Source organism: Hylobates moloch, unplaced genomic scaffold (genome assembly GCF_009828535.3).
Source record: "Hylobates moloch isolate HMO894 unplaced genomic scaffold, HMol_V3 SCAFFOLD_4, whole genome shotgun sequence".
NCBI classification, from domain to species: Eukaryota; Metazoa; Chordata; class Mammalia; order Primates; family Hylobatidae; genus Hylobates; species Hylobates moloch.
Window position 1 is genome coordinate 85160882 of NW_026652279.1, and position 27382 is coordinate 85188263.

The following is a 27382-nucleotide window of genomic DNA, read 5'->3' on the forward strand; positions in this document are numbered from 1 at the left end:
CCATATGTGCCAGGACAGTTACAGGATCTTAGACTTGTTCCACGAGGGCATCTGATGTATCCATTACATTTTATTCTGATGAGACTGCCTTCTAACTGGTGAGGTGCCAGTGGTCTCAGTCTTCTACCCCACAACCTGCTTTCTGCGGCCCAGATTAGAGCTGAATAGTCATCAAGAAGACATAACAGACTTTCTGAGTCTGTCCTGCTTTTTGCATGATTCCTGCCAAAAGTGCAAGTGACCTAAGGGTTTCGGCATACACCTTGGGCTACTGCATTGCAGCACTTCTTAAACTTGAATGTGCTCACAAATCACCTGGAGAGCCTGTTAAAACGCAGATTCGAACACAGTAGATTGGAGGCTCTGCATTTCCAAAATCTCCCCAATGCTGCCTCTGTGGCTGTTCTTTAAGTACACGGGTCTAATGATATTTCATTAACTATGAGGGAATTCTCCAGAGCAGAGTCATTATTTTTTAATTCTGTGTTTCTCTACAACCGATGGATAAAATTTGTTTTGATTAATAATACTCATAGTTGGCTGGGCTCAGTGGCTCACACCTGTAATCCCAGCACTTTGGGAGGCTGAGGCAGGCAGATCGCTTGAAGCCAGGTGTTTGAGACCAGCCTGGTCAACATGGTGAAATGCCATCTCTACTAAAAATACAAAAATTAGCTAGGTGTGGTGGTGCGCACCTGTAATCCCAGCTACTCAGGAGGCTGAGGCGTGAGAATAACTTGAACCCGGGGTGCAGAGGCTGCAGTGAGCTGAGATTGTGCCACTGTACTCCAACCTGGACAAAAGATTGAGACTCCATCTCAAAAAATAATAATAATAGGCTGGGCACAGTGACTCACGCCTGTAATCCCAGTACTTTGGGAGCCCAAGGTGGGCAGATCACTTGAGGTTAGGAGTTTGAGACCAGCCTGGCAAAGAGGCTAAACCCCATCTCTATTAAAAACAAAACAAAACAAAACAAAAAAACAGAAAAAATTAGCTAGGCATGGTGGCATGCACCTGTAATCCCAGCTACTTGGGGGGCTGAGGCAGTAGAATTGCTTGAACCCAGGAGGCGGAGGCTGCAGTGAGTGGAGATTGCACCACTGCACTCCAGCCTGGGTGACAGAGCAAGACTGTCTCAAATAATTAATAATAATAATAATAATAATAATAATAATAATAATAATAATAATACTCATAGTTAATACTGATAGAATGCTTAACTTCTAGAGTCTGCCAGAAGTATTTTAAGCATCTTATATACCTTAACTGTGTTGTGTTTGTACTTACCGTGTTCTTCCCAACAACATTGTAACTTTGTAATCTAGTTTCTATGGTAATCCCCACTGATAGATGGGGAAGCTCCATCACTAGGTCTAATGGTTCCTACTGCCAGAATAGAAGACAGATATAGGCTTGAATATATATATGGACATGGTCATAGAAGTGGACGATCATAAAATTGCCAGCTCATTGATATAACTTTTACCAGCCTCCCTACTGCACTGAATCATCTGGCTGTACATTGAAGGCCACAAAATGTTCCATTTCTCTGAATTGTCACCTTGGTGAGTAGTCGAGTGATTTATTTTGTTTTGTTTTCCAAAACAACAAAAGCTTGAGGTCAAGGCATGATTGAAAGCACAGTCAATGTGTCAGGTGACTACATATGGGGGGACAAGAACTTGGGATCTCATTCATGTTGTGCCACTAGGTGGCCATAGGTCTAGATTCCAGCATTCTACGTGTCTGAATGTGATTCTTCACACTCCACTGGGAGGTTATATACAAATAATAGGAGAATAGACGTGAAAATGAGCATGTAGAGCTATGCAGTGAGGTTTATTTTAAGGCTTCTCATATAGCAGAGTTTTCTAACTGGTGCACAGACATGCAAAAATAGTAGTCCCCGCAGCCCTAGGGACAGGGGGCTGTACAGCCAGTATCCAGGAGTGGTCACTTCCAACCTCAACAACATCTGCGTTCACCCCAGGGCGCTAAGCAAAAGTTACCCTTTCCAATGAAGGTGAAAAGATTAGGAAGCATCTTACTTGAGCCTCATAACAAGCCTACAAGATAAGCAGGATGGGTATTATTGTACCCTTTTTACAGATGAGGAGACTAAAGCTATGCAGGGTGATTTTTTCAAAGTAGCCAAGCTTGCAGTTGAGCCAGAATTTGCAGCCAGATACCCTCACTTTCAGCCCAGGTGTTTTAAAGTCCCATGCACCACATTACATCTACCCCGCCCTTTGTTACACATGAAAACATGGTAATGTTGTAAACAGGTAGGTACAATATGGACATTGTCATCACTGCAATGATTGTTAGTACAAGTCAGCAACCTTTCCAAACTCACTTACCCAGGTCATGGTACCTTTTTCTTAGCTGTGCAGGGAGGAAGAGGCACAAGCCAGCTGCAGGCTCTCTGGGTGGCAGTGGTTGGTTCTGACTGATCCACGTGTTAATGCTATATGACAAAATGCTCTGATTCCTAGTGCCAAAGGTTCAATTCAGTGTATATAACTGAACACACTTATCCATTTGTGCTACTTTTTTTCAGTGATGCTTAAAGAGCCCATCCTCTGCAAATCATCCTTGTTGTTGCTTAGGCATTTTATCTTTGCTCAAATTGTTGAAGAATGGTGGCTTGTTTCATGGTTTTTGTATTCGTGTCTAACGCACGTTTTAACATGATAGACGCAATGCATTGTGTAGCTAGTTTTCTGGAAAAGTTGATCTTTTAGGAATTGTTTTTCCGATCTTCAATAAATTTTTTCTTTAAATTTCAAAGAAAAAAATAAAAGCCCACCATCCATAAATTGTCAAATTGCATATTAGCTCTGGAGAAACTGAGACAGAGTGACCACACAGAAGAAACTAGACAATCTGAATTTGACATGTGGCCTTAAAAGGCTCCTGAAGAGCCATAGAGGAAAGATATTCATAGATGACAAATAATCATTTTACTTTTTTGTTTGAGACAGGGTCTCGCTCCGTCACCCAGGCTGGAATGCAGTGGCACAATCATGGCTCACTGCAGCCTTGACCTCCTGGGCTCAGGCAATCCTCCTGCCTCAGCCTCCCAAGTAGCTGGGACCCCAGGTGTGCACCACCACAACTGAGTAATTGTTTTAAAAAGTTATACGTAGAGATTTCTAAATACATTTTTATCAGAGAGACACTGTGTGCCGGCCCTGCCTTCTAGGAACAAAGTCTGATACAACCAGACAGTTCCAGGGTAGTGAGAACGGCTACCCCAGTCTGCTCTGTGGGGAGACTTCCCAGAGCCCAGAGAAGGAGGTGCCAGAGCTCAATCCTGGAGAAGACTGGGAAGAAGATATCTGACAGTCAGTTCCAGCAGAATGTGCATGTTTGCTAGAAGATAACTTTGTAAATGTGAGCAAATGTGTTTGTATACATGAGGGGTCTGGAATGCTGTTGGGAACAGCATGAATCTTCCCCTGATTCCAGACCAAATGGTCCTATATTAATAATATCCCAACTCAACTGTGGTAAAGAAACAAAATTAAGAAGGCTTCTGGCTGTTACCAGTGAAAAAATAAGTTGCTCATTATGGCAATATATACGTGTCCCAGCAGTAACTTTCTGCCTCCTCTACCTGGTTTTGTGCACAGTTTTACACATGGTCCCACTTTGCTGATAATTACGTCCCATGGCTCCCTCTGGATCTTAGATTTCTGCTGTCCATTTCAGTTTTTCCTCTTAGATTTCCTAAAGGCATTTTCTAAAAGCAAGGAATTTAAGTAATCATCTAGGAGATCGAAAACTAAAAAAAATACCCTTTCTGCAATTCGAACAGACTTACCATCCTAAAAAAAATGGTTTTAATAAAAGCTTTTTAAAGACTCAAGTGAGTGCTTAACTTTTGAAATTATCTTTATGAAGTAACTAAATCATAAAACAGATTTTTTCTTCATCTGAAAATAATCAATTGTTAAAAGTAAGCTTTCACAATCAGCATTTAGCATTTGTTGATGTCTCCAAGTACAACAAATGAATGGCCAAGCAAATGAAATAAATAAATTAGGGATTTCAAAGAATATCCGTTTAGTAAGACATTTTGCATTTGGCAATCGAATTATATCCGATTACCACAAAGGAGAGAAGCGGGGAGAAAAGTACTAATAATTATGTGAACCCTAAGGACGTTGTCAAAAAGCTCTTTCTCTGCTCTCATTAGTTCTAATTTTCTCTATTGCTTATACCATGACTTTTTTACTTGGCATACTTGGAATTGAAAAGGCAGTCTTGGCCGGGTGCAGTGGTTCATGCCTGTAACCCCAGCACTCTGGGAGGCCGTGGCAGGTGGATCACTTGAGGCCAGGAGTTCAAGACAAGCCTGGCCAACATAGTGAAGCCACACCTCTACTAAAAAAAAAAAAAAAAAAAAAAAAAAAAAATTAGCCCAGTATGGTGGTGGGTGCCTGTAATCCCAGCTACTGGGGAGGCTGAGGAATGAGGATGGCTCGAACCTGGGGGCAGAGGTTGCTGTGAGCCAAGTTTGGCCACTGCACTCCAGCCTGGGTAATGGAGGGAGACTCTGTCTCAAAAAACAAACAAACAAAAAGAAAGAAAGAAAGAAAAAGGAAAGGTAGACTTACATAAAACAGAGAGTAGAGCATAGGGCAGCAGAATGGAAAACCTACTTGGCAAAAGTCACTTGTTTTAGCCTCATCCAGGAGCTTCCTCTAAGTTCACCTTTATTTTTCACACGTCCTGGGTCCGAATCCCACTGTGCTCTGCCGTAGTCTTGCCCTTTGCTCTGTTGTTGAAAGAGTCATGAGCGAGGCCTCTCTGTGGATGGTTCCAATGAGCCACATGAACAAAGCCATCGTCAGTAAGCAGCCACATGTCTGGAAGAGGAATATAGACCCACGGGAGGAGCATCAGCTCACTCACCTGTGTGACCTTGGGCAAGTCTTTTCTCTCCTTCAAACCTGTTTTCGTGTCTGTGAAATGGAGAAAATAGGATTCTCCTCTCCACTTGCTATAAGGATGGGAAAAGGATCATATAGTTGAAGAGTCTGAGAGGGCAATCCGAAGTCCTAGCACCTTGTAGGTACTTAGCAAATATTTGGTGAATTTGAGTCTGAGCCAGGTGACAACTGTTTCATCCATTGCTATGTGCTGATGAAATGCAAATTGTGATTAATGTTGGTGAATGAGAAGCTTGATTAAGGAAGAAAGACTGTCGTCCCCCAACATGGTCCTGTTTGTGTGTCACAGATCCAGATAAATAATATGTGTATCACCAGCTCTGTTACTTTCTGCAGCATCACAGCTACTTTAATGTAATTACAAAATACCAACAAAATTATCCCAAATACGTTTCTTTACCCTATTACCCATCTAGTGGAGAACAATATGATTTAGGCACATTTATTATAATATAAGAATAAAATAGGCAATAATATATCTTGACCTTTCCAGGAATTGGAAAGAGGGTTGAGTCACTTTCCCCACAAATGATGCTTTATTGGTAGAACATGTAGGTTCATGATAAGTTCGTAAACAGAATTGACATTTCCAGAAAAAAAATCTTATATATAATTAGGATCAAATTATCATCATTGTGATATTTTAAATATATTGCTGTCATTCCATTTTTATTTTCAAAATGTTCATCTACCCTATCCCGAGTTATTCTTCTGATACCCTAGGATGCTATAATTTTATGAATCTATGTTTTACATCAAATTATTTTGCCAATTTAACAGATTAAAAAAACTGAGGGCCGGGCGCAGTGGCTCATGCCTGTAATCCCAGCACTTTGGGAGGCCGAGGCGGGCAGATCACCTGAGGTCGGGAGTTCGAGACCAGCCTGGCCAACATGGAGAAACCTCGTCTCTACTAGAAATAAAAAATTAGCTGGGCGTAGTGGCACATGCCTGTAATCCCAGCTACTCGGGAGGCTAAGGCAGGAGAATTGCTTGAACCCGGGAGGCAGAGGTTGCGGTGAGCCAAGATCGTGCCATTGCACTCTAGCCTGGGCAACAAGACCGAAACTCTGTCTCAAGAAAAAAAAAAACAAAAAAAAACTGAGGCTCAAAGGAGTCTAGCCTGAAGCCCACTGGAGCCTCTAACACAGGTCTGATGCCTGGGTTTTGCCCCCAGACATTCTGATTTAATTGGTTTGCACTGGCTTCCTGGCATCAGGACTTTTAAAAGCTCACAGGTGATTATAATATGAAACGAAGTTCAAGAACCTTTATACTAGCAGAACAGACAGATTTAAATAAATCAAGTATAGTTATTTAGCCAATTCAAGACTTTCTATCACCTTCCTGGCCTTTACACTTTAGTTTACCTCCTATATTCCATCTACATACTCTTTTGAAAAGATTCTGCTAAGTCCAGATATCCAAAAAGAAAAAAAGAACAAGAGAAAGAAGAAAAAATAGAAGCCTGGATAATCTCCCAAGATATTCCATGTTGACTAATAAAAATCAGCCCTACCCACACACACACAAATGTAAACATTCATCTTATTGTGCTGGTAGAATTTGCTAGCAATTAAGTGAAGCCCAATGACACTGTAATAATATATAAAACCACTTATTTATATTCATAAATTTTAAACAATGACATGGAATTGCAGTTTCCATATGGGCATTTTATCCTGTCCTTGCTCTAAGATAAATCTTAACTTGCCTTACATTTTCTCCCAAAGTGCAGTGTGAATTGTAGACAGAGAATCATAGGGCCATGCTGAAGAGAGTCAAGGGGACTGGGGGTGCCATGCAGGTGGGGACGGTTAATAGGAGTCAAGCACACTGGGAGGTGCAGCGGAACTGCTGTTGAAGAGTCCTTTAATGACCTTGGAATGGTTTAAAACTAAGTGGGAATATTCTAGCAGTAAACTGCTCAAGACTGCCATGCTTCTCCTGAGTTTACAGATATTAATAATAGAGTCTGGCAATGAATAGACTGCAAACCAGATCCATGATTCAAAACCAAAAATCCACAAGGGGATGAGAATTTTCTAAAGCATGATGCCTGAAATGGTTTCCCAGAGGAAAGCGAGGAATTCTGCACTACAGAGTGACTTCACATCCGTTCCCCCATAAGCCTCCCCACAGCTCTTCCCCAGTAACCCCTAGAGAAATGGAGACCAGGAGGCCAGGTCTCCTATGGACAGTGGTGAGAGTTCATTTTCCATTTTGCAAACTAATTTTGTTCGTGTCAGTTGCAATGCTCTGCCAAGTGGTGGATGGGAATTTCTAAATAAAAAACTACTAACCTCAAACTACAACCAGCCTGCGTTGAACTTCAGAAACCACCACCAGACCAGAATGTATGGTAATAACACTATAACTATTTGTAAAACACTGCCAGATTTGTCACGTTTAGAAAATTCATAGCACATTTTTGGCACATAATCTATTCTGAATAATGGTGATAAAGATGTATATATATAAATGTATGTTTTTAACGTCCCTATTTATTTTATTGATGCATGACAGTAAGTTAGCTAAATCTCTATCATCCATCTGTATGGCGCAGGTACAGATTTGATCCCTGCAAAGCCAATTGTTTAAGCCTTTTTATCCAATTATGCTGAAAACCTTCAAAATTTATATAAAAACACTGCAGACTTTTTCACTGCCATGGGGTGTGTGTGTGTGTGTGTGTGTGTGTGTGTGTGTGTGTACATGTATGTGTTTTACCTACTCCAGCTGAGACACCTTATTTCATTGGAAAAAAATCCTGGAACGTTTTAAGATTATGGAGTCAAAAGCCTCTCTGACAACTTGTGAGAGTTGTTTCGCTACTTGCATTGCTTCAATGTGAACTAATAACCCAGGGGAAGCTCAAACCTTCACTGGAATTTAAAGCTGGAGGCCTTCACCTCCAGGCCCCAGTATCTGAAAGAGTTGCTAGGAACCTTGATAGGAGATTAGGACCAGGACAGGGCTGGGAAATGATAAGGAAATCCATTGTGAGGTGGCTAGAGAGCAAACTCCTAGCTCAAGAACTGGCAGTGGGGGGAAAGCCAGGTGAAGGCAAGTTTCTGAAAAGATGCCAATGGTGGGGAGTGAAAAGAAGGTGGGGTTATTCAGCAAGAGCTGAATCTTTCTCAGTAAGTTAAGTAGGGGCTGCTCTTATGGAAACCCAGCTATCTTTCCCCATATTTACACCTAGGCTGGTAAACACAGCCTGTGCCGATCATAGGGCAACCCTGTTGGCTCCATGCAACTTTATTCTGCCCGGTGTCAGCCAGGCCTTGCTGCACTGCTTGCTGCACATAGGATCCTAGAGTTCTGGCCCTAATAGGTCACGTTGACACATCCCAGATTAGTGGACACCCAGTCTCCACTTGACAGAGAATTTCTAACTGTGTTCCACTGGGTCGCTGAAATGCTCAGCATCTCTTTTATTGACCACCAGATGATTCCCAGGCTCCATTAAGTCGTGTCCAAATATTGTCTGGTTTGTTCGGCCCCTAATTCAATTCTCCTTCCCCCTCACCACGGTGCCACTTTCATCATGGATTCACTGAGTATTTCCAATTAGCAGTTAAGCAGCCCTTTTGTAGCTGATGCCATGCTAGTGAGCATCCTCAATTGATGCAACCCGGTGTGGGAAAAAGAACAGAGTTTCACGCCTGGTTCTATGCTGACTCAACCACTTTCTAGCTGTGTGACGTTGAGCAAATGATTTAACCTTGCTGAGCCTCATTTTGCCCATGTTCAAAATGGGACTAATAAATGGACGGAAGTTTGAGGAAGAAAGAGATCATACATGTAAACAGCAGTTAACACTTGTGTCACCTTCCTCGCCCTGCCGTGCTCTTCTAACTTCCCTCCCCCGCACCTCTGCTGGTTCTCTCTTTGTTTCATCTTTGCCTCAGAGAAAGAGGTAAACCTATACCTCCCCAAGGCAAACCACTTCAATTCTACCCTCTGTCCCTACCCTGCCCTTTCTCCTATCTTTCAACTCTCCTTTTTCACTAGCTTCTTATCCTAAGACCACAAATATGCTCAAGTTTCTTTCATCCTAAAAAGAAAAACCTTTCCTCAACCTTCTCCACCATCATGTTTTTCGAAGTATCTCATCATTGAAAGCTCATTTGATCACTTTGCCTGAGATAGCCTGGAACTCTACAAAGAGATGGTAAGAAGTGCATGTGTAATCTTGGGGGTGAGGCCAGTAGGGCACCCAAGGTGGCCCCTTTCATTCTGGCAGAACCCGACACTCTGCCAAGGCATGATACTAATATTCAGAAGACTTTCAGTATCATTTTATCCCTTGTCAAATGTTGAAAAACTCTCAAAAATTCTAACTTAGATCCCAAACGCTATTGTCCAACTTAAATTCCAGGGGCCTTTTGTTTCATTCACCAGTCGTTGTTGGTTGTGTTTGTTTGTTTGTTTGTTTATATTTGAGACGGAGTTTCGCTTTTATTGCCCAGGCTGGAGTGCAATGGTGCAGTCTTGGCTCACTGCAAACTCCGTCTCTGGGCTCAAGCTATTCTCCCGTCTCAGCCTCCTGAGTAGCTGGAGCTGGGACTACAGGCATGCGCCACCACGCCCAGCTAATTTTGTATTTTTAGTAGAGTCGGGGTTTCTCCGTGTTGGTCAGGCTGGTCTCGAACTCCCGACCTCAAGTGATCTCAGCCTCCCAAAGTGCTGGGATTACAGATGTGAGCCACCGCATTTGGCCTCATTCACCATATTAATAAAAACATTTTTTACATACACCATTCAATTCACCCTTGTGTTTAGAACTCTGGACGCGTAATCCTAATTCTTTGTAATTATCATCTGATTTCTCTTTCACTTGTAGAGTGAACCAAGAGCTGGATAATGTACTATAAAAATACCTCAGTAAAGGGAAGGTAGTCCTTCACATTTGTTAAACTTACGGTCCTCTTATTAAAAAGCTCTATTCCTAATGGAGATGAAGGCTTCAATTCTGGGATCTTTTGGGTATTCATTTATGGCCAATCTTCTCCTGTTTTTTCAGCTTTCTCTGCCATTACCATGGCACATAAACTCTTAACTAGAGACAAACTGTTTGACTTCTTGTTTGGCAGACATGACTTTGTGTCTTCCCACTTGCACACACTGCACACCAAATATCACCGTACCTCCTCTCTGCCTGTCAACACACTCTCCATCATTAAGGGCCAGGTCAAGTCCCATATCTCTCATGAAGTCGGCTGTAACTGTTCACACCAGAAAATATGCCCTTTCTCCTCTGAACTTCTTTGGTGAATCTAGCTGAGCCATCCAGCCATGCAGGCTTGTAACAGCTCCTTTTTATCTTGTTGGCCTGTTTCACGATTTTACATAGTGTGTGCATGTTTTGTCTCCCAATTAGCCTGCAAGGTTCTGCTGGACAGAGATCACATCTTCCTCCCACACTCTGCTATTCCTAACATAGCCCTTGACAAGGTTGGCACTTCGTGTGGCCCTGCTACTGTTCCCTCCCCAAGTAGCATCCCCACTCTACTGGAATTTCACCTTGTTTCTAACACCAAAAAATAGAAATAGTGCAAATTGATATAATGAAAAAGCACTGGGGGTTTCCAGTAAAGCCATTAGAATGGATTGTGCTTAACTTGGGGATAAATGCCTTGGAACAGGCCAGTTAGACCCAAGTTATGAAGAAAAGAAATGGAGCAGGGGGTCTAGGAGAGCAGGGCTCATGCCTGTCTTTGCTCGCCATCATTTCTCCCCAAACTACTGTAGTGCCTGGTCCATGTAGGCATGCAGTTAATGTCCATTGAATAAGTGAATGCCCAAATGCTGAAAGAAAAAGCAAATGACATGTGGAGGGACCAGCTCGTGCAAAAGGAGCCAGCACATTATGCTTGAGAAGCAGCAGACTTATTTTCCTGGGTGGAACCAAGAAATTACCTGCAAAACGATGGAGAGGAAGAAGAAAAGAAAAATAATGAATGGCATCGAAGTGATTGCCAGGAGTTTCTTTTTAGCAGTGAGTTACAAACACTCTATTGTTCATTCATTTATTCCACAATTGAGCATCTACTATGTGCCAAGGCACTATGCTAAGACCTGGAGATTCTATAGTGAGCAAAACACAGTCTCTGCCTTGAAGGATCCTGCAGCCTTTTCATCATGAACTCTAGTAAGTGGTGGCACATACTTATGACCCTGGTTATTGTGATTCTAACAGTATTTAGTACAAGAGAACCATGTGTCCAGCCTCAGTCATAAATGGCTCCAGCAGAGAATAGAGACCTTGGTTAAAATAAGCTCCAATGTAAACTACGTCATAATAACAGATGACTTGAAGGCAGCAAGAAAGACTTAAAATTTAAAGAAGATCTTTCTGCCTGGAAGGCTGCCTGGAATTTTAGAATGGCCAAATGAGTAACTGTGGAACAGCCCGAGTTTATTTATGGGCCATGCAGAAGCCCAAGCTTGCCATCCAAGACTCTTGGCTTTGGGTCTAAATGATGGGTTAAGAGGAAAAAAAAAATTAAAAATAAGATGTTCACACTGAATTTTTTTTTTCTGGTCATCTAGATTAACTTGCTCTTTGACATGTTCCTAGAGCCGTGGTTGGAATAGATTTTATTAGAAACCAAAAACAGAAATATATATTTTTTTTAATTTAGAGACAAATCTCTGAGGGTCAGATGACACAAAGCAAATTAATTTTAGAGCAGATGTGGAAATGAATGAGACCTTGGAGCAGTACTTCCAACAATAGTGTTTAATGAGTAGACATTGGTTGGTTTATTTCTGACATCTTATGAATTCTAAGATCACTGCCCGTGACTAGAAGATTTGGCTTTCATTTTTCATTTATCTCATTTTCTTTCTTTTTCTCTTCTCTTTATTTCTTTTTCTCCAGGATGATGGCCTCCCAGAAAATGAACATCAGCTGTCAGTAGCTGGAAAGATAAAGAAGCATTTCAACACAGGCCCCAAGCCGAATAGCACAGCAGCTGGAGTTTCTGTCATAGCAGTAAGCATCTGAAATATCCACCTATAACTTTTTTAAAGCAACCCACCTAAGAGACAGGCATTACTCAGGAGATTCTCCAGTCAGAGACAGCAGAATGGGTCATTTCTTTAGACAGCTCAGCCACTTAATGCACTAGAGGAGGTATGGGACTTATATATATTACGTGTTTCTGCAGATCATTTCCCTGGGCGTCACATCATTATCCAACACCTCCAGGGTGTCTCGCAGTATATATTAATTTTATGATTTATTTATTTAAAACCGAAAACCTCCCCCATGCTGGACTCTGTGCCAATGCAAACTTCTTGGCTCTAAGAAAAAGAGTTCATAGTGTCCTTTTGCTATGACCTAGAAAGGAAAGGCAAGCTGAGAGAGACGACATTGCAGGGAGAGCTTGGAACACTATAGATCTTGATACGAGACCTAAATTAAAGTCAAAGCATAGCAGAAAGCTACGCAGTGAGATTTTCAGTGAAATTGAATTACTGTGAACACCCAACGAAGTCACGATGTCTTGCTCCTTAGAAATTTCTGTTCTTAAAGTTGAAAGTCTTTTAACATTTACTATTTTATTGATGCGGCTGCACAAAGCCTTTCTTTTCTGTTCTATACATGCAGACATACACTACATGCAATTTGATCGCAGCTCTAGGCAAAGATTAAATTGGGCCGAGGAATAATGAAACCTCATACTTCCTGGTGTCATATTCTAGAGTAAATATATTCAAGTTCCAATTACTTGAGTTTTTAATAATTTCCTCTTTTTTTCAGAGTGTGTAAATTTTAATAGCATATTCAATCTGAAAATCACTTGAGCTGTTTTTCTTCTCCAAACAAAGAATTTAAGACACTAGGATGTGGACTTTTTCAAAAGTATTTATGCTATTAAACAGCACCTCTCACTCATGAGCAGTGCTGAATATTTAACCACTTCTCTGGGTGTTTTTAGTTTCTTTCTTTTTTTTTCTTTTTTGGTTGCGCGAGAGCTCTAAAAAAAACTGAAGATAAACAAGTGATCTGTTTGATACCACCAATCCCAGATCTTGGTTACTAAATACTTGATATGAGGTTCCAGAATTTGCAAATGGTACGAATGCATGCATACATACCCTCATACTGTTTGCATTTCATGTTTCTCGATTGAACCCTTTCAATAGTGATTTACATGCGTGTGAGCAACTGGCACATGTGTAAAGTGAAAGGGAATGCCTACTCTTCCAGATGTTCCTCAGTGCCGCTGAAGTTTTAAAATTTCAAGTTGTTCTTGCCCTCTATCTTTAATTCTTTCTAAGAAAATTCAATGTAGAAGTAAATTAGCCGCTACATCTTCCATAGATGGTCAGTGTTCTTTGTTCTGAGCTGATACTCAGTAAGTTTTGAAAGCAACAATCTCATAGTGATTCTCTACTAAACCAGACATTCTATACTCTGTTTCCATTGTTCGTTCAAGATATATGTCTATTCCAAACATTTGATTCCACAGTTTTCTTTTGGAATGGACTGCCAGCACGCTTGTCCATGAAAGGGACTGTTTTTCTCCTGCTAAGGGCTTACAGCTGCTAGAGAGAGTGCCTTTTCCACCTCTGTCATTTTGCTTTTGTTTTCTTTTTTTTTTTTTTCCTGGTCTTTTATTTTAATCAGTCTTTGGTTAAGTTTGCCTTGGTTGCTCAATATTGGTTTGTTCACAGTATTCTAGGAATCTTACAATGACTAAGGGCAGGAACATCAGGGCAATTTTCCAATTGACAAACAACACATATTTGAGGGGAAATCCTATTTTAATCAAAGTTGGATAAATTCTGAAGCGTTATCCATATGAATTCATTAAAACCTCATCTAGGTGGATCTCAAAACACTCATTAGTATTTGAAGATCAAAGATCCACTATTTTTTTTTCCTAAATGTCATGATTGGACCACTTTGAATGCAATTTTGAATGCAAGTTTCTCAATTCATCACTAACACGGTTTCCATGGAAACTGCACAAACTGGTAATATACTTACAAATTGTAAAGTGGGCTGTGTAATGCTGAGTTATGCATTGGTTGCATGCTTGTTTAATCTTTCCCGCTGCAGAGGTTTTTTTTTTTTTTTTTAATAATTATCAACTTAATTCAGATTCAAAATTATTGGCTGGTTTCAGAAAACTATATCTTAAAAAATGCTTGTCAGATCTATAGCACAATTCATATGTTAACTATCAGCATTAATATTTCAAGCATAAAAGAGAATATCAATGTAGATTTCAGAGATTGTTTTAAGAGAAACTGGTCTACCATACTATGTACATTTAGGTACCTTCTCCAGAATGCTTTTCCCTCATAAATATCTCTACCTTCTAGAAGAACCCGGCCAAGGTCATTAGCCACAGTGTAGGGCTGGGAATTAGAAACTGGCTATTTTAGCCACCTTCATTGTGTTACTTTCAGAATAGCACTGGATACATCCAATTATATTGCATAACCGTTTTTTCATTCTTAAAATGCAAAGGCTGACTATCAGGGGACTATCACAAGAAAAAGAAACCCTGGCATTAAATAATATTCCAAAGTATGACTGCCAAGAAAGATTATTCTGCTATGAAGCAAAATAAGTGGGAGGTAGAAGAAAAATTTTTTATAAATGGCATATTCTATAAAGACTATTTGATAATTTAATAATTTAATATAATGATTAATTTGCTCACATTATTAAAAGTTCAGGAATTGACATAATACAGTGATGACTTCTATTTGATAGATTTACAAAAACTGATTTCAGCATAAATTTCATTCAAACAGCATTTTCCGGGGTATATACACTGTCCCCAGAGGCTATAAAATAATGTATTTTAAACCGCCTTTACCATGGGACTAATTTTTTAGAATGACATACACCCTTTAGAATTTTTTAAAAATTATTATTTAGATGTAGTGTTAGTTTGTGGTTGGGTGGCGGTTGGGGAATCAACAATTAAATAACTAATTTTTAACTAGTACTTCTCATTCCTTAGTTAGAAACCTAACTACGTGCTGGAGATCACCAATGCTCATAAGAGAATCTGTGACACTTTTTCTTTCTTAGAATGACAAAAGAAAAAAGAAAAAAGCATACTGTCATAACCGGCAGCCTCTCTCACAGGTGTTATTTATGATATGAACATAGTTTAACATGTACTCATGTTCTGAACTGTAGTGTTTTTTGTTCATGTTGTCATTTTTTTCTTCGGCTTCACACTCCCTACATTATTAAGACCAAAGAAAGGACAAATGATAACTTTATATTAAGGTTGCAAGAGGGCCTCGAGTTGGCTAGGACAGTAATTACCAGCTGGAGGTTCACGGGGATCACACACCCTCCTGAAGGAGGAAAGGTGCTCTGAATTAGGTCAAGCCATGATATTAGGTGGAAGCCATTGCATTCCTTAGAACTGCAGCATTCTGTGCCTCTCAGAGACGCCATTGTCCCTCTGCTGCCTTTCTCAGTAGTTGGGGGATTTAAAAAAAAGAGAGAGAGAGAAAGGGAAACAAAAGGTTATTAAAATGCAATTTATAGACATAAAATGAATTAGAGATGACATTTTAACGGTGAACTTTTTGCGAGCTGAGGGAAGAGAGAGAGGCATTATTAGATTTGCTCAGCTTGATGAAGAACCGATGACTAAGATGTCAGTTCCAATTTATTTTTCCTCATTTAACACTGTTTATTATTTTAACCAATAATTTTCCTAATGCTTTAAAGTTCTTCTTTTGCATTTTGCTCATGCAAATAGAGCATTTCAGTCTAATTGAACAAATCCATACTAATCAGCGTACATATAATTGTGACACTGGGAAGCTTAGTTCTAAAATGAGACCTGTTATATGACACTTTGCCTGTAGATGGCAATAGAAAGCTAATTACTAAGTAGCTGTCTTTGTGGCCAGGCATACACCTTCATCTTCCTGAGAGCAAGTATACTTCGATTTTTTTCTCAATAAAACGAAACACACATTTTTAAAAAGATTAAAACTTCACATTACATTTTATGAACACTTGTATAGCCTAGTTTATAATCAGAACACCAAATCCTCCAAGCAGTTTTTAGTTTAAATGCCTGGTGCCCTGGCATGTTTTTGAAATGCCTTTGTGAATTTAGAAGTAGAAACTGTCATCAGCATTACACCAGTAACGCACTTGAAAGAGCACATAAGCCCCTCTGAAGAAAGGTGTCCAAGTCGCAGCCTCTCGTGGGCAGAATGGGGAAGCGGGCACACAGCATGATTAGTGTTCTTCAGGTTTGGGGGATTGAATCTTTTATTCCCAGGTAGCCAAAAGCTAACATCTTATTCCAGGATGAACAACTTTGAGAACTTCTGTCTTCTATTTATCGTACTTTGTGTTAATCATAAGCACTTAACTGTTCATACGCATTTTTAATATACAGTGAAAACTATTTTTTGTTTTATTTCACTTTCCATATTTTCATAGAGAAAATTTATTGACTGTTTTATACTCTATCTTCTTAGTTTAGAAATGTAATTAAGATTCACCTTTAATTAGATCATATACCTTTTATAAAAAGGAAAAGAAAAGATTCACCTTTAAGAGTAGCTCTTTTGAAGATTAACTCCGAAATTTAAATTGCTGTAATTGATGAGGTTTCAAAACCTGATTCTTTTCCTCTTTCATTTCATAGTTATGAAGCCCTCAGATTTAAGCCTTATGCGGTAATACTCTGTGGGGTCCAATCTGCTTTCTCTTAAGTGGCTAATGCTCATTTCAGTACTTTATTGAATTGTGAAGCATTTTCTAGTCTATGGCATATGAAGAGGTGTTTATATCTTTTGAAATTGAGAGGACATGATTAAAATGGTCATTCAAAAACTTATTTGAAGAACTAGATCTATTTGAGCAAATTGGCCTCCAAAATAGTCATGAGGTGTCATTTCCTGCCTTTTTGTTTTCAGTGTGCAGACTTAGGATATTAGCTAGTTACCCTGCAGAAGAGGCATCGTAACTATATATACATATAGAATCAATGAAGAACAGCTTGGTCTGGAGTCTTAATTCTTTAGCACAATGTTGATCCACTGAGTTGCCCCATTTCTCTCTGCTCAGCTGGACCACGGGTTTACCATCAAGAGATCAGGGTCTTTGGACTACTACCAGCAACCAGGAATGTATTGGATAAGGTATGAGATGGTGCAGCTCAACAGTCAGTGTTTCCATGGCAACGTGCTGGCAGTCTCCATTAACCAGTTCCTTCGGTGGATAAACATGCTTTTGATTTGTTATCCAGTCCATATGCTGCTTTATCAGTTTCATTTTAATCTTGATTGAGATGCCACACCCCCTCATTCCTTTTTTTCACCCATTATTCACACTGACATTTGCCAGCTTTCTTTCCATTGCACATGCTCAGTATCAATTTTCCTTATGGTTAAAAGGACAGTATATTTAGTGCTAATGCCAAAGCATTTTCCTGATGTTGCTAATTAAAACAACGATTTCCAGTGCTCTTCTGTCCCTTAACAAATGGAAGAACAATAGCACACTAGTGTGTGTTCTATAGAAGTATATACTGTCATTTTAAAGTCATCAAGCCCAACCTTGACCTGATTAGATGGATAACAATGCATTTACACCTTAGTAGTAGAAGCACCTCAAAGTACAATGGGCTATAGAATGCATTGTGTGTGTTGGTAAGCTTGTGTTTTCAAATTCTCCACCTTTTTGTTTTGTTTTTGTTTTACTGTTCCCTCTTCCCCCTGGAAATCCCTCTATGTATTAGTTATTGCATGAATTTATTTTTCAATATTTTGTAACTGTCAGATTATTTAGCCGGCTTATCTGCTCAAGCAAAAGGGATTATGGGAGGTATCGATTTTTTTAAAACTGGGTTAAGAATTCTATCCAATCGTTTTCTATTCCAGTCAACTGCCCTGGCATTTCCTTTAAGGGGCATTGTTTGTGTCTCTTTAAGTTATCCACAAGCAGGATGGTTTTTGATGGTTTGAGAAATGAACTCTGAGAAATTCTAGGGAGCTTGTTTTCTCCACCTTAATGTTTCTGAAATGATCTCCAAGTAACACTCCACGACTTAGTGTTTAAAAAAAAAAAAAATTCCACTGGTTTTGGCATTTGTTTTCTCCAAACTATGGAGCCTATCTATAGTAAGACAGTAGCTGCCTGATGTTGTTTCATGGTTAGACTGCAAAGTTTTACAAAAAATTAAAATATATATGTATGTGTGTATATATGCATATATAAAGTATATATATTATACATAATGTATATGTGTATATATATATTATATATATATATGATTTTAGCCCCAATTGTTACTCCTGGTTATTCTTCTATAATCAGACACTCAAAACATAGTACATAAGAAAGCAGAAAGGGGCCTACCTTGACAAATTATTCAGATATACTAAAATCATGATCATTTCCAAATCTGTTTAAAGCAAGAAAACACCCGAAGCTCAATAAAATTTTCTAAGGTCATTTTGACATAGAAGGCGATTTGTGTCTTCTCCATTTATAATGCATGTAGGAGTTGCACATTCATTTATTTAATTTACCTACATAATTGGCCTTATAGATGTAGAAAGAACTTAATTTTTGACTTTATTTTGGAGGGAAGAGGGTGAGTTAGTCATAATCTGCCTTTGTGCAGACCCTTCTCTTTTGACTTTGTAACACAGAAGAGGATTCATCCATCTTTTACTTTTGCCTGAAAGAATATATACTTCCAGAAGAGTGCACCTATCAGGAATGCACATCTCTATAAATTTTCAAAAACTGAACATGCCCCTGTAGGCAACACCCAGATCAGGCACAGAACATTCCTAGCACCCCAGGGGCTCCCTTCCAGGAAGGGTCACTTCACCTCAAGGGTAAACACTGACCCTAGAGTCTAGCCACATTAATTAGCTTTGGCTGGTTTTGTACTTTATATAAATCGAATCACACCATGCTCCATCCTTTTTAAATTATATGTGTCCTAATGTCAGGAATATTAACCAGGTATTTATGTGTAAAGTTAATATACAATTAAAAATAGGCATCAAGTATGTCTAATTATAGTTGTGCATATTTGTATTATAAAAATTACACATATAAAGTTGTCTAATTTCAAAAACCTCTGGAAAATTAAATTACTAAATTTGTAGGATTAAGGATGGGAACTAAACCCCAATAAAACACAATAATTAATAAACATAGCCAACTATAAAAAGGCCATTTAACTAAAATCCTAGTGATGGTTCCCATCAGCAGACAAAATGACACATCCCTGAATAATGGGCAGGAGCAGATGGGAAATAATCTCTTTTTTCTTGCACACATAAACTGCTCTGTTTTCCAGCTGGGGCAGTAACAACAATGTTTATAGTTAGTGCTGTACTGAACAGCGCACCCAGTATGTAAAGCTAAATTGGAGAAATGATGTTAAAAACTCATCGGCATATATGCTTAATTAGGAAGTTTTATAATGCCATTTAGCCCCAGAACGTACACGCTCTCCTTACTGATTGCAAGTGCTTGCCGTTTATCTCCGCAGAAGTGGGAGCATTTGTCTAACCATGGTGGCAGCCAACTTTCTAACATAAACAACCATTACAGGCGAGCATCCCTGCTCCCAATTGTTGTGTTTAAAGCGCTCATGGCTGTTTTTACTGCTGTAAGCCGAACACTTGGGAGTCGCGCTGGCTTTTTGTAAAGCAGATCACATGAGGGCACAGGCTGGGAAAACCATCTCCTCAGGGTGCCCAGAATTGGTCTGTCCCTCTTAACTGGCTTTTTGGTGATTGTAGACAAATAGTGGGGATTTGTTTTCCCCTTTCTCTCCATTCTCCAGCCTCACACCAGAGAGCTGCTTCCAAGGGAGCAGCATCCTTCACTTGACCCATGCATCCAGGAGACTTTGCTCCAGTCACCCAGAGTCCAGGGAGGATGCTGCCCCAGGAATGAGCTCACTGGGCTATTCCACACTCTCCTGACCTAAGAAGCCACCATTTCCCCCTGCTGCAAGCCACTGGAGAACATTTGCATCCCGTTACATTTTCTCCCTCCTGGAAATGCATCCTTATTCAAAGGGGACGTGGTCACACACATTTCTACCTTCCCAAGTGAAGCTGTCACCATGGCAAGTGCTATGCCCTATAACACAGGGAGAAGAATCCTGCACCTTCAGCACACAGAACAGGGCAGCAGCCAGAACCGGGTAACCCAATTAAATAAAACAAATATCAAAACGAGACATAAGCTAAACATGAGAAATAAGATAAAATGGGGAGGTGAGCTAGGACAAAAGGGTGGTTGAGTTCTCAGGCAAGACGTGACTAAAATGTGCATATTGGATTCGAGCACCCGTCCCGAAACAGTGAGTAATGAGGCAGAGCGGTGGCGGCCGCGCACCGTCTTTGCAAGGCTATTAAAAGCTGTCATGCTCGGTTGTTAAAAGGAATGGGGTCAGTTAAATGCACCTTGCTCCGCGCAGGTTGAAGAAAACTGTTCCCCTGGAAGCCAGGGAGGAACCTCCGTGTGGTGTGAGGAGGGATGTAGGGCCGGCCTCGGCCCGAAGCAGCCAAATGTACACAGCAAGTTGCAATGCATTGCAGGTTGCTCGGTGGCAAGTTGACCTGGCCTTGCTCTGCAGAGTGAGAACGCCATCCCCGCGGACAGCCAGAGCGTGGTTGGCAGCCAGGGCAGATGCTTCACCCACTACAGAGGCTCCCTCTGTAACACAGAGTTTGGGGGATTCAGTTTAACACATCGAAAAGTCATAGATTTAAACTTCAAAACCACTCAAACTGTGATTAGAGAGAAGTCTCAGGAAAGTAGTGAGGATTGGTCTTGCAGTTGTACCTTGATACCCAAGCATGAGCTATTAGGCCATAGGCTCAAAAGATGAGTGATACCTATGCCTGTTGCGGCGTGAAGGTCACCAAGGGTCGTTGGAAAGAACATGGGAATGGTGAAACATCTGCGTTACATTTCCCAACTCAAACGGGTTGCTCACTGAGGTTTTATTTTCTTTTGTTTTGTTTTCAGGGGCCCCTTAAGAGGATTCCAATGACATATAAGTCTTTTTAAAATTTAGCTTACTTATTATTAAAAATGAGAAAATGTCATGACATTCCAAGTCTTAATCATTGAGTGTAAAGTGAAGAGAGATTTTTAACATTTTCCTAAGATTCCTGATGATTCTTGATTGACTGAAAATTATGTAGTATCATATTTATTCTGCCCTTGCCTCAGAATCTCTTTCCCTCATTTTGACTTACAAGTAAACATCTATGCTCTTTTCTACATATTCATTCCTGCCATACTTTGTGAATGCTCCTTAGTGAGGTTCATTGAGAGGATAGAGGCTTTATGAGGTATAAATGCACAGGAAATCATACATAAAGAACTTAATTATAAGTATCGACACACCTTTTATTAAGAAAGGGTGTAAGTATTCATAGGCTGAAATAAACAATTCTCAAATATATGTCAGACACATGGCACTTTTAGAAATTAAACAGTCTTGGAGGCTGGGCACAGTGGCTCACACCTGTAATCCCAACACTTTGGGAGGCCGAGTTGGGTGGATCACCTAAGGTCAGGAGTCCAAGACTAGCCTGGCCAACATGGTGAAACCCCGTCTCTACTAAAAATACAAAAAATTAGCTGGGCATGGTGGTGGGCACCTGTAATCTCAGCAACTCAGGAGGCTGAGGCAGGAGAATCATTTGGGCCCGGGAGGCGGAGATGCAATGAGCCGAGATCACACCACTGCACTCCAGCCTGGGCAGCAAAAGTGAAACTCCATCCAAAAAAAAGTCATGGAGATTGAGATTCAATTAACTTAATTAAAGATTGGCAGCCCAGTGTACAGAGAGAGTGTGGCTTTGGAGTCAAGAAGCCCTGGGTTTGGATCTAGTCCACCCCATTTCCTGCAGAGTGACCTTGGGCGAGTTACATTCTCTGTCTGATTTTCAATTTACACACCTACAAAAAGGTGAAGAGTGTTACCCACCTTCCAAATTTGTGGCGAGGATTAAATTAGCTGCTTGTGCAAAAGTGCTTTCACACACCCCAGCCCAAAGAAGAAACTAAAAAAAAAACAAATTGCTTTCTGTTTCCCTCACTTCCAAGAGCAAATCATCCACTCCACAGATTTTCCTGAGAAAACTGATCTCTCTCCAGAGAGAGGCATTTGTTACTAAAGTAGAATCATGAACTGTTTTAATGCTCTGATTAGGGTAAACTGCTCAGTAATGTATATGTTATATTTCTTGTGAGCATTTGCGGCATTATGTTTTACCTGAAGCAGCTATAGCCAAAAATTCTGATGAAGTTTCAAATGTGATCGTCTAGGATAGGGATTGGCAAACTATGGCCAATGGGCCAAATCTAGCCCACTTCCTTTTTTTGTAAATAAAGTTTTATTGGAACACAATCACACACATTCATTTACAAACTGTCTATGGCTGCCTTTGCCCTACAGCAGCAGAGTTGAGTAGTTGAGGCAGAGAACCATGTGGCTTGCACAACTTAAAATATTAACTATCTGGCCCTCTCCAGAAAAGTTTTCCAACATCCTTTCTAGGGGGAAAATATGTCTAAATTAAAAGGCACCATCTGTACAAATGCAAATTCCATAAGAACAGGATTAGGGCTTGCTAAAAACCATATCTCCACTGCCTAGTAAGAGGCCTTCAATAAATATTTGTTAAGTTAACAAATAAATGATTGAACTCTCCAAAGAAGGGACCATTTTTTCACTGATTTTTTCAGGATAGACATGTTTTTGAAGAATTCGGGATACATCAAAGTTTGGGCAATCAAATCACATATGAGATGCTCTAGAATAACATCCCACTTTTAGCAATCCAGGACTAAGCTTTTTGGCAAGGTTAAAATGGTTTCTGCAATTAAAGGAACTGCCCCTGACTTACTTGCTTTGTAGGCACTAAATTTTCATAGATTTTCTTAAGGCGGACTGTGCTTTTGGTTGCCGTTTAGTTTGCTGATATGATGGAGAACAAACATGGCAATTCTGCTGAGGTTGGGCTCCTATAAGAAAATCAGGGGCTTTCGGGCAGAGGAAGCACACAAATTTTGTCCTGAGCTCAACCACCACTAGTTGGCTGTAATTTTAACTGTCTGATGGGAGGCCATCAGAAACCCACTGCAGAGCTAGGCCAATTTAAGACTCTATTAAGAACCAGGTCAGCAGGAGAAGCCTATGTTGAAGATTAGTAGTGCAGAAGCATAAGATCAGCTCTCCCAGGAAAATGGGGAATAATATTTAAGATAGTCATGCCAAGAAAGTAAGCAGCTTGGGAGGCTACTCAGTTGCATCCCAAGAAGGCCTCCTTTTGCCATTTTAATGGTCATCTTTAAGAAAAGCCATGCCATGTCTTCAGATACTGTTTCATTTCTGGCAAGACCTTAAAAGGATATGAAAGCAAAACAAAACAGAACTGCAATAAGCATGAGAGTAAGCCCAATAAAATGAGGAGGGTGGATATTTCAATCGATTTGTCAGTTTAGTTTTACTAGCAAGCAAAACATTTCCAAACTGACAAGCAAATCGTAATGTAGTCCCCACAGAGTGAGGGTAAGCAAAAGAAAGGGTTCCTGAGATTAATGTCCCAGCAGCTGCATCCCCAGTTCAGTCTCCTAGGTAGCATGAATAATGGATGGGCTAAAAGGCAAAATGCACAATAATGTTCTTTTATTAATGAAATGAAGACTATATGTGATGGCTAGCAATAAATTAAGAAAAGCAAAAAAGGAAAAGCAGTCAACGTTTGCCTCTGAAAAATGCAGTTACTTAAATCCAATAATTACTGCCATGACAGAAAACATTGCCTCACAATGAAAATGAGTACATCTCTTGTGAATCCTGCAAGTATTGCAGAACAGAAATATGTTTGGTCCATAGACTGTAAGGGCTATTGTTTGCTAAGAGAAAAACATAACCCATTAAGTAGATTGATGGTGATATTAAGCATGTTCATAGAATTTCATAGGTGAAAGTTTCCCTAGGGATCATGCACAATAAGCCCCCTTCAGTCTATGGACCTGGAAATTGGGGCTCGATGTGGTTAGAAAACATGTCCAAGGTCACATAATTAGCTGAACTAGGACAAAAAGCTAATTCTCCTGACTTCCACCTACTGCTGCTTCCAAGGGGATTAAACTTAAGCTACCAGACAAGACAGGCATTAGAGACGTCGGGTGCCTCAGACTGGCAAAATCTAAGCTAATGCTTCAGTTCATGTTCTTGATTATTCCTGACCTTCCTCCTCTATGCTATGTTTTTCCTTTAACGTTACAGACATACCAGATGGGTAGTTCATATGTCTTTATACTGATTTTCCCAATTTAATGTCAGAACAAAGGATTTAAACTATCTGAGCACATGTAGAGGATACTGTCATTTCATTGTGACAGAAGAGGCCACTGGCCAAATTCAGTAGACGTATCCTTTATGGGAACAAATCTGATAATAGGCAAGTGCTGTCTTTTATTTATGTATGCCTGGTGTTACGGCAGGCACCAACATGATGGGGATGGATTTCGCTAAGATTTTCAGCTACCACATGTGCAGCCACCTGAGTTGCTGAGGTAGCTGGCATTATTTTACCATTCCTCTGCTTTCACACTTGATCTAGCATCTGCTAAGGGCTTTGTGATAAGCCAGGGCTTACAGTTTGTGGTAGGACTATGCAGTGTTTCTTCTGGGTAGGACGGGTTTATATTAGTCCATTTCTCTATACCATTTTATTTAATCAACCATGTGTTCTCTCTTTACCAGCTTCCCCCAGGCCATCATTACTCAGCTCTCACCCAGTACACAGCATGGCAATCGCTATCGTGCACATATGTGAAGTAACTAGGTTAGAGCTGCATCCTTGGTTACCACTGGTCAACTCCAAAATCTCAAGAGATTTCTTGCTTACCTCTAACCTGTGATAATTAGCACCAAAATGTGATAATGCACTCTTCAGAGTCTCTTAGGATCTCTTAATGAAGTGGTAACTTACTAAGGAAACACTTGGGAATTCTGCAAGCCTATTCGTGTAGGTTCCAACAAAGCTACAAACTGTGAACAAAATAACTAATAAAATAATAAATCTGTTAGGAACTCTTAAGTGTTCATGGAGCCTCAAGCCTATATCTGAGGACATACTTAATTTACAAAAATAGGCGTTTCGAAGAGAACCTATTTGCTTGATGTCTGGGGATTCTTTTGTGATTGATAAAGAGTAAAGCTAGCCACACACACACACACACACACACACACACACACACACACACACACAAAATCAAGTTGACTCTTGAGGACTCTCCCGCCTAAAAAAATAGTAAAGCTGCCTTTTAGAAATGGTTGAAAGGGCTCAGACTCTGAAGTTGTGATGCAGCATTTCAGAGGAACAAATTATGTTTCAAATGCTTTTTTTTTTTTCAGGGGTGGGGAAGAAATTTTCAATTGGATTACATGTTTTATGACTATACCTTGTAAAAATTATATATTAGCCTACAGTGCTATTTCCTTGGTAACTTCATCTGTCCCAGACTGCATATATGGGCTACAAAATTCAATTGGAAAAGAAGAACTGCATATATTTTAGAGTCAAGTTAATTTTGTAGCCACAAACTCCTAAACATCATACATGACAGTGTTTAGTATGATAAGAAATTAGACCACAATAAATGCTTGTAGGATGAGTGAATTCATAAGAGAATTTTGACTTTATCTGACATAAGAATTTGGTCATATTTGAAACATAAGTTATGGTCTTAAATATTGACTCAATACTTTTTACTTCTTTTTTGTGTTAGAGTTGCTTTGAATTCTATTTTTTGCTATTGTTATTATTCAGAAAGTATATAGTCCCCTAAAATAATGCTGTATTAATTAAGAAATACTTAATACACACTTAATATGTGTACCACAGTCTCCTAATCATCTGGAAAATGCAAAGAAGTTTCAAATTCTACCATAGAGTAGTTGGCAAGGTATTTGGGGAATATGCAAAGAAAAAAATAATAGAAGGTCAGTGTGCAATTAATTCCCAAAAGTTTGGCCAAAACAATTCTTGCCTAAGGAGTTTAGAAAGAAAAAATACGGTACAGGTGATAAAATTTGATCAAGTCTTCAAGAATAAATAAATTGGCCAGGCACAGTGGCTCACACCTGTAATCCCAGCACTTTGGGAGGCCGAGGCAGGTGGATCACCTGAGGTCAGGAGTTCGAGACCAGCCAGGCCAACATGGTGAAACCCCGTCTCTACTGAAAATACAAAAATTAGCCAGGTGTGGTGGTGGGTGCCTGTAATCCCAGCTACTTGGGAGGCTGAGGCAGGAGAATCACTTGAACACGGGAGGCGGCAGTTGCAGTGAGCCAAGATTGTGCCACTGCACTCCAGCCTGGGCAACAAGAGTAAGACTCCGAAAAAATAAAAATAAATAAATAAATAAATAAATAAATAAATTTGAGTGGGCAGAGAGAGAAAGAGAGGTAATTTCATGTTGGTGAGTACCTTGAACCAAGAGGTAGATGTGAGAATTATTAAAGTACATTCAGAGATATATCAGTTTGGACTGTTTTTATGGCAAGTGAAGAAAACCAAAACCAAACTGGCTTAAGCAAGAAGGGAAATGTATTCTTTTACATAACCTGAAAGTTTCACAGGTTGAGTCTGAGTTCAGTGATGGATGGATCAAGCACTCAGTTAATGCTTGGTTTCTTGACATCCTTCAACCCTGCCTCCCTGTGTTGGCTTTAGTATTGGACTTCACGTGGCACCCAGGATGGGAGAAGCAGCTCTAGGCCTACCAGTCTCTCATCATAAATGTGAAGTTCCAGCAAAAGTCTTACCATGTCCTGTTGACGGGGTCGGGTGCCCATCTTGGGCCATTCATGGGTATTGGGGAATGCAGTAAACTCAGGCTTACTCCTGAGTCACAAGCCCACCCCAACCCTACTCCTAGAGCTAGGAGTAGGGTCAACTTCATCAGAATCATGGAATGTGGGAGTGAGGAGGTATCCAAAGGGAAATTAAGGTTTAGTTAACCATAGGCAGAGTAAACAGACGCTGCGCTTGAAAATCAAGTGTCCACTAAAGGAAGACAATGAGTCTACTGATGCCATAGGATCATTTTGAGTAATAATAGGTACTACACCCTGGAAGTTTTTATTGGAAGCACATTGCAAAGGCTGGGACAAGGAATTGGGCTTTATGAGGAGCTGTAAATAAATTGGACCTTGTAGAAATTGACCTGACAGCTGTGTGCAGAATGGACCGGAAGGTGGGTGCTCCAGAGAGAAGCAGATCACCTCTATTGTACTTTCTCATATTTCAAAAGCCAGAAAGTTTTTGGAGAGAAACAGATCACCTCCATTATACTTTCCCATCTTTCAAATGCCACAAAGTTCGTAGAATATCTACTG

General features: G+C 40.1%; 1 protein-coding gene and 1 long non-coding RNA gene across 7 annotated transcripts in view; one reads left to right on the forward strand and one right to left on the reverse strand.

Moving 5' to 3' along the window:
- DCLK1 (doublecortin like kinase 1) overlaps window positions 1-27382 on the forward strand; it is a 359833-nt gene that overhangs the window by 323067 nt on the left and 9384 nt on the right. For 3 of the 6 annotated variants that reach the window (XM_032150479.2, XM_032150475.3, XM_032150481.2), the window contains 2 exons: window positions 11851-11964; window positions 17044-17117. In XM_032150479.2, the coding sequence (XP_032006370.1) occupies window positions 11851-11964; window positions 17044-17117 (188 nt within the window). The remainder of the gene's footprint in view (window positions 1-11850; window positions 11965-17043; window positions 17118-27382) is intronic. The other 3 variants (XM_032150476.2, XM_032150474.2, XM_032150480.2) reach the window with 1 other exon arrangement.
- Window positions 11695-27382, reverse strand: part of LOC131383275 (uncharacterized) — a 50481-nt gene continuing 34793 nt past the window's right edge. Inside the window, exon 2 of the long non-coding RNA XR_009213174.1 lies at window positions 11695-11890. This is a non-coding gene — a long non-coding RNA (uncharacterized LOC131383275). The remainder of the gene's footprint in view (window positions 11891-27382) is intronic.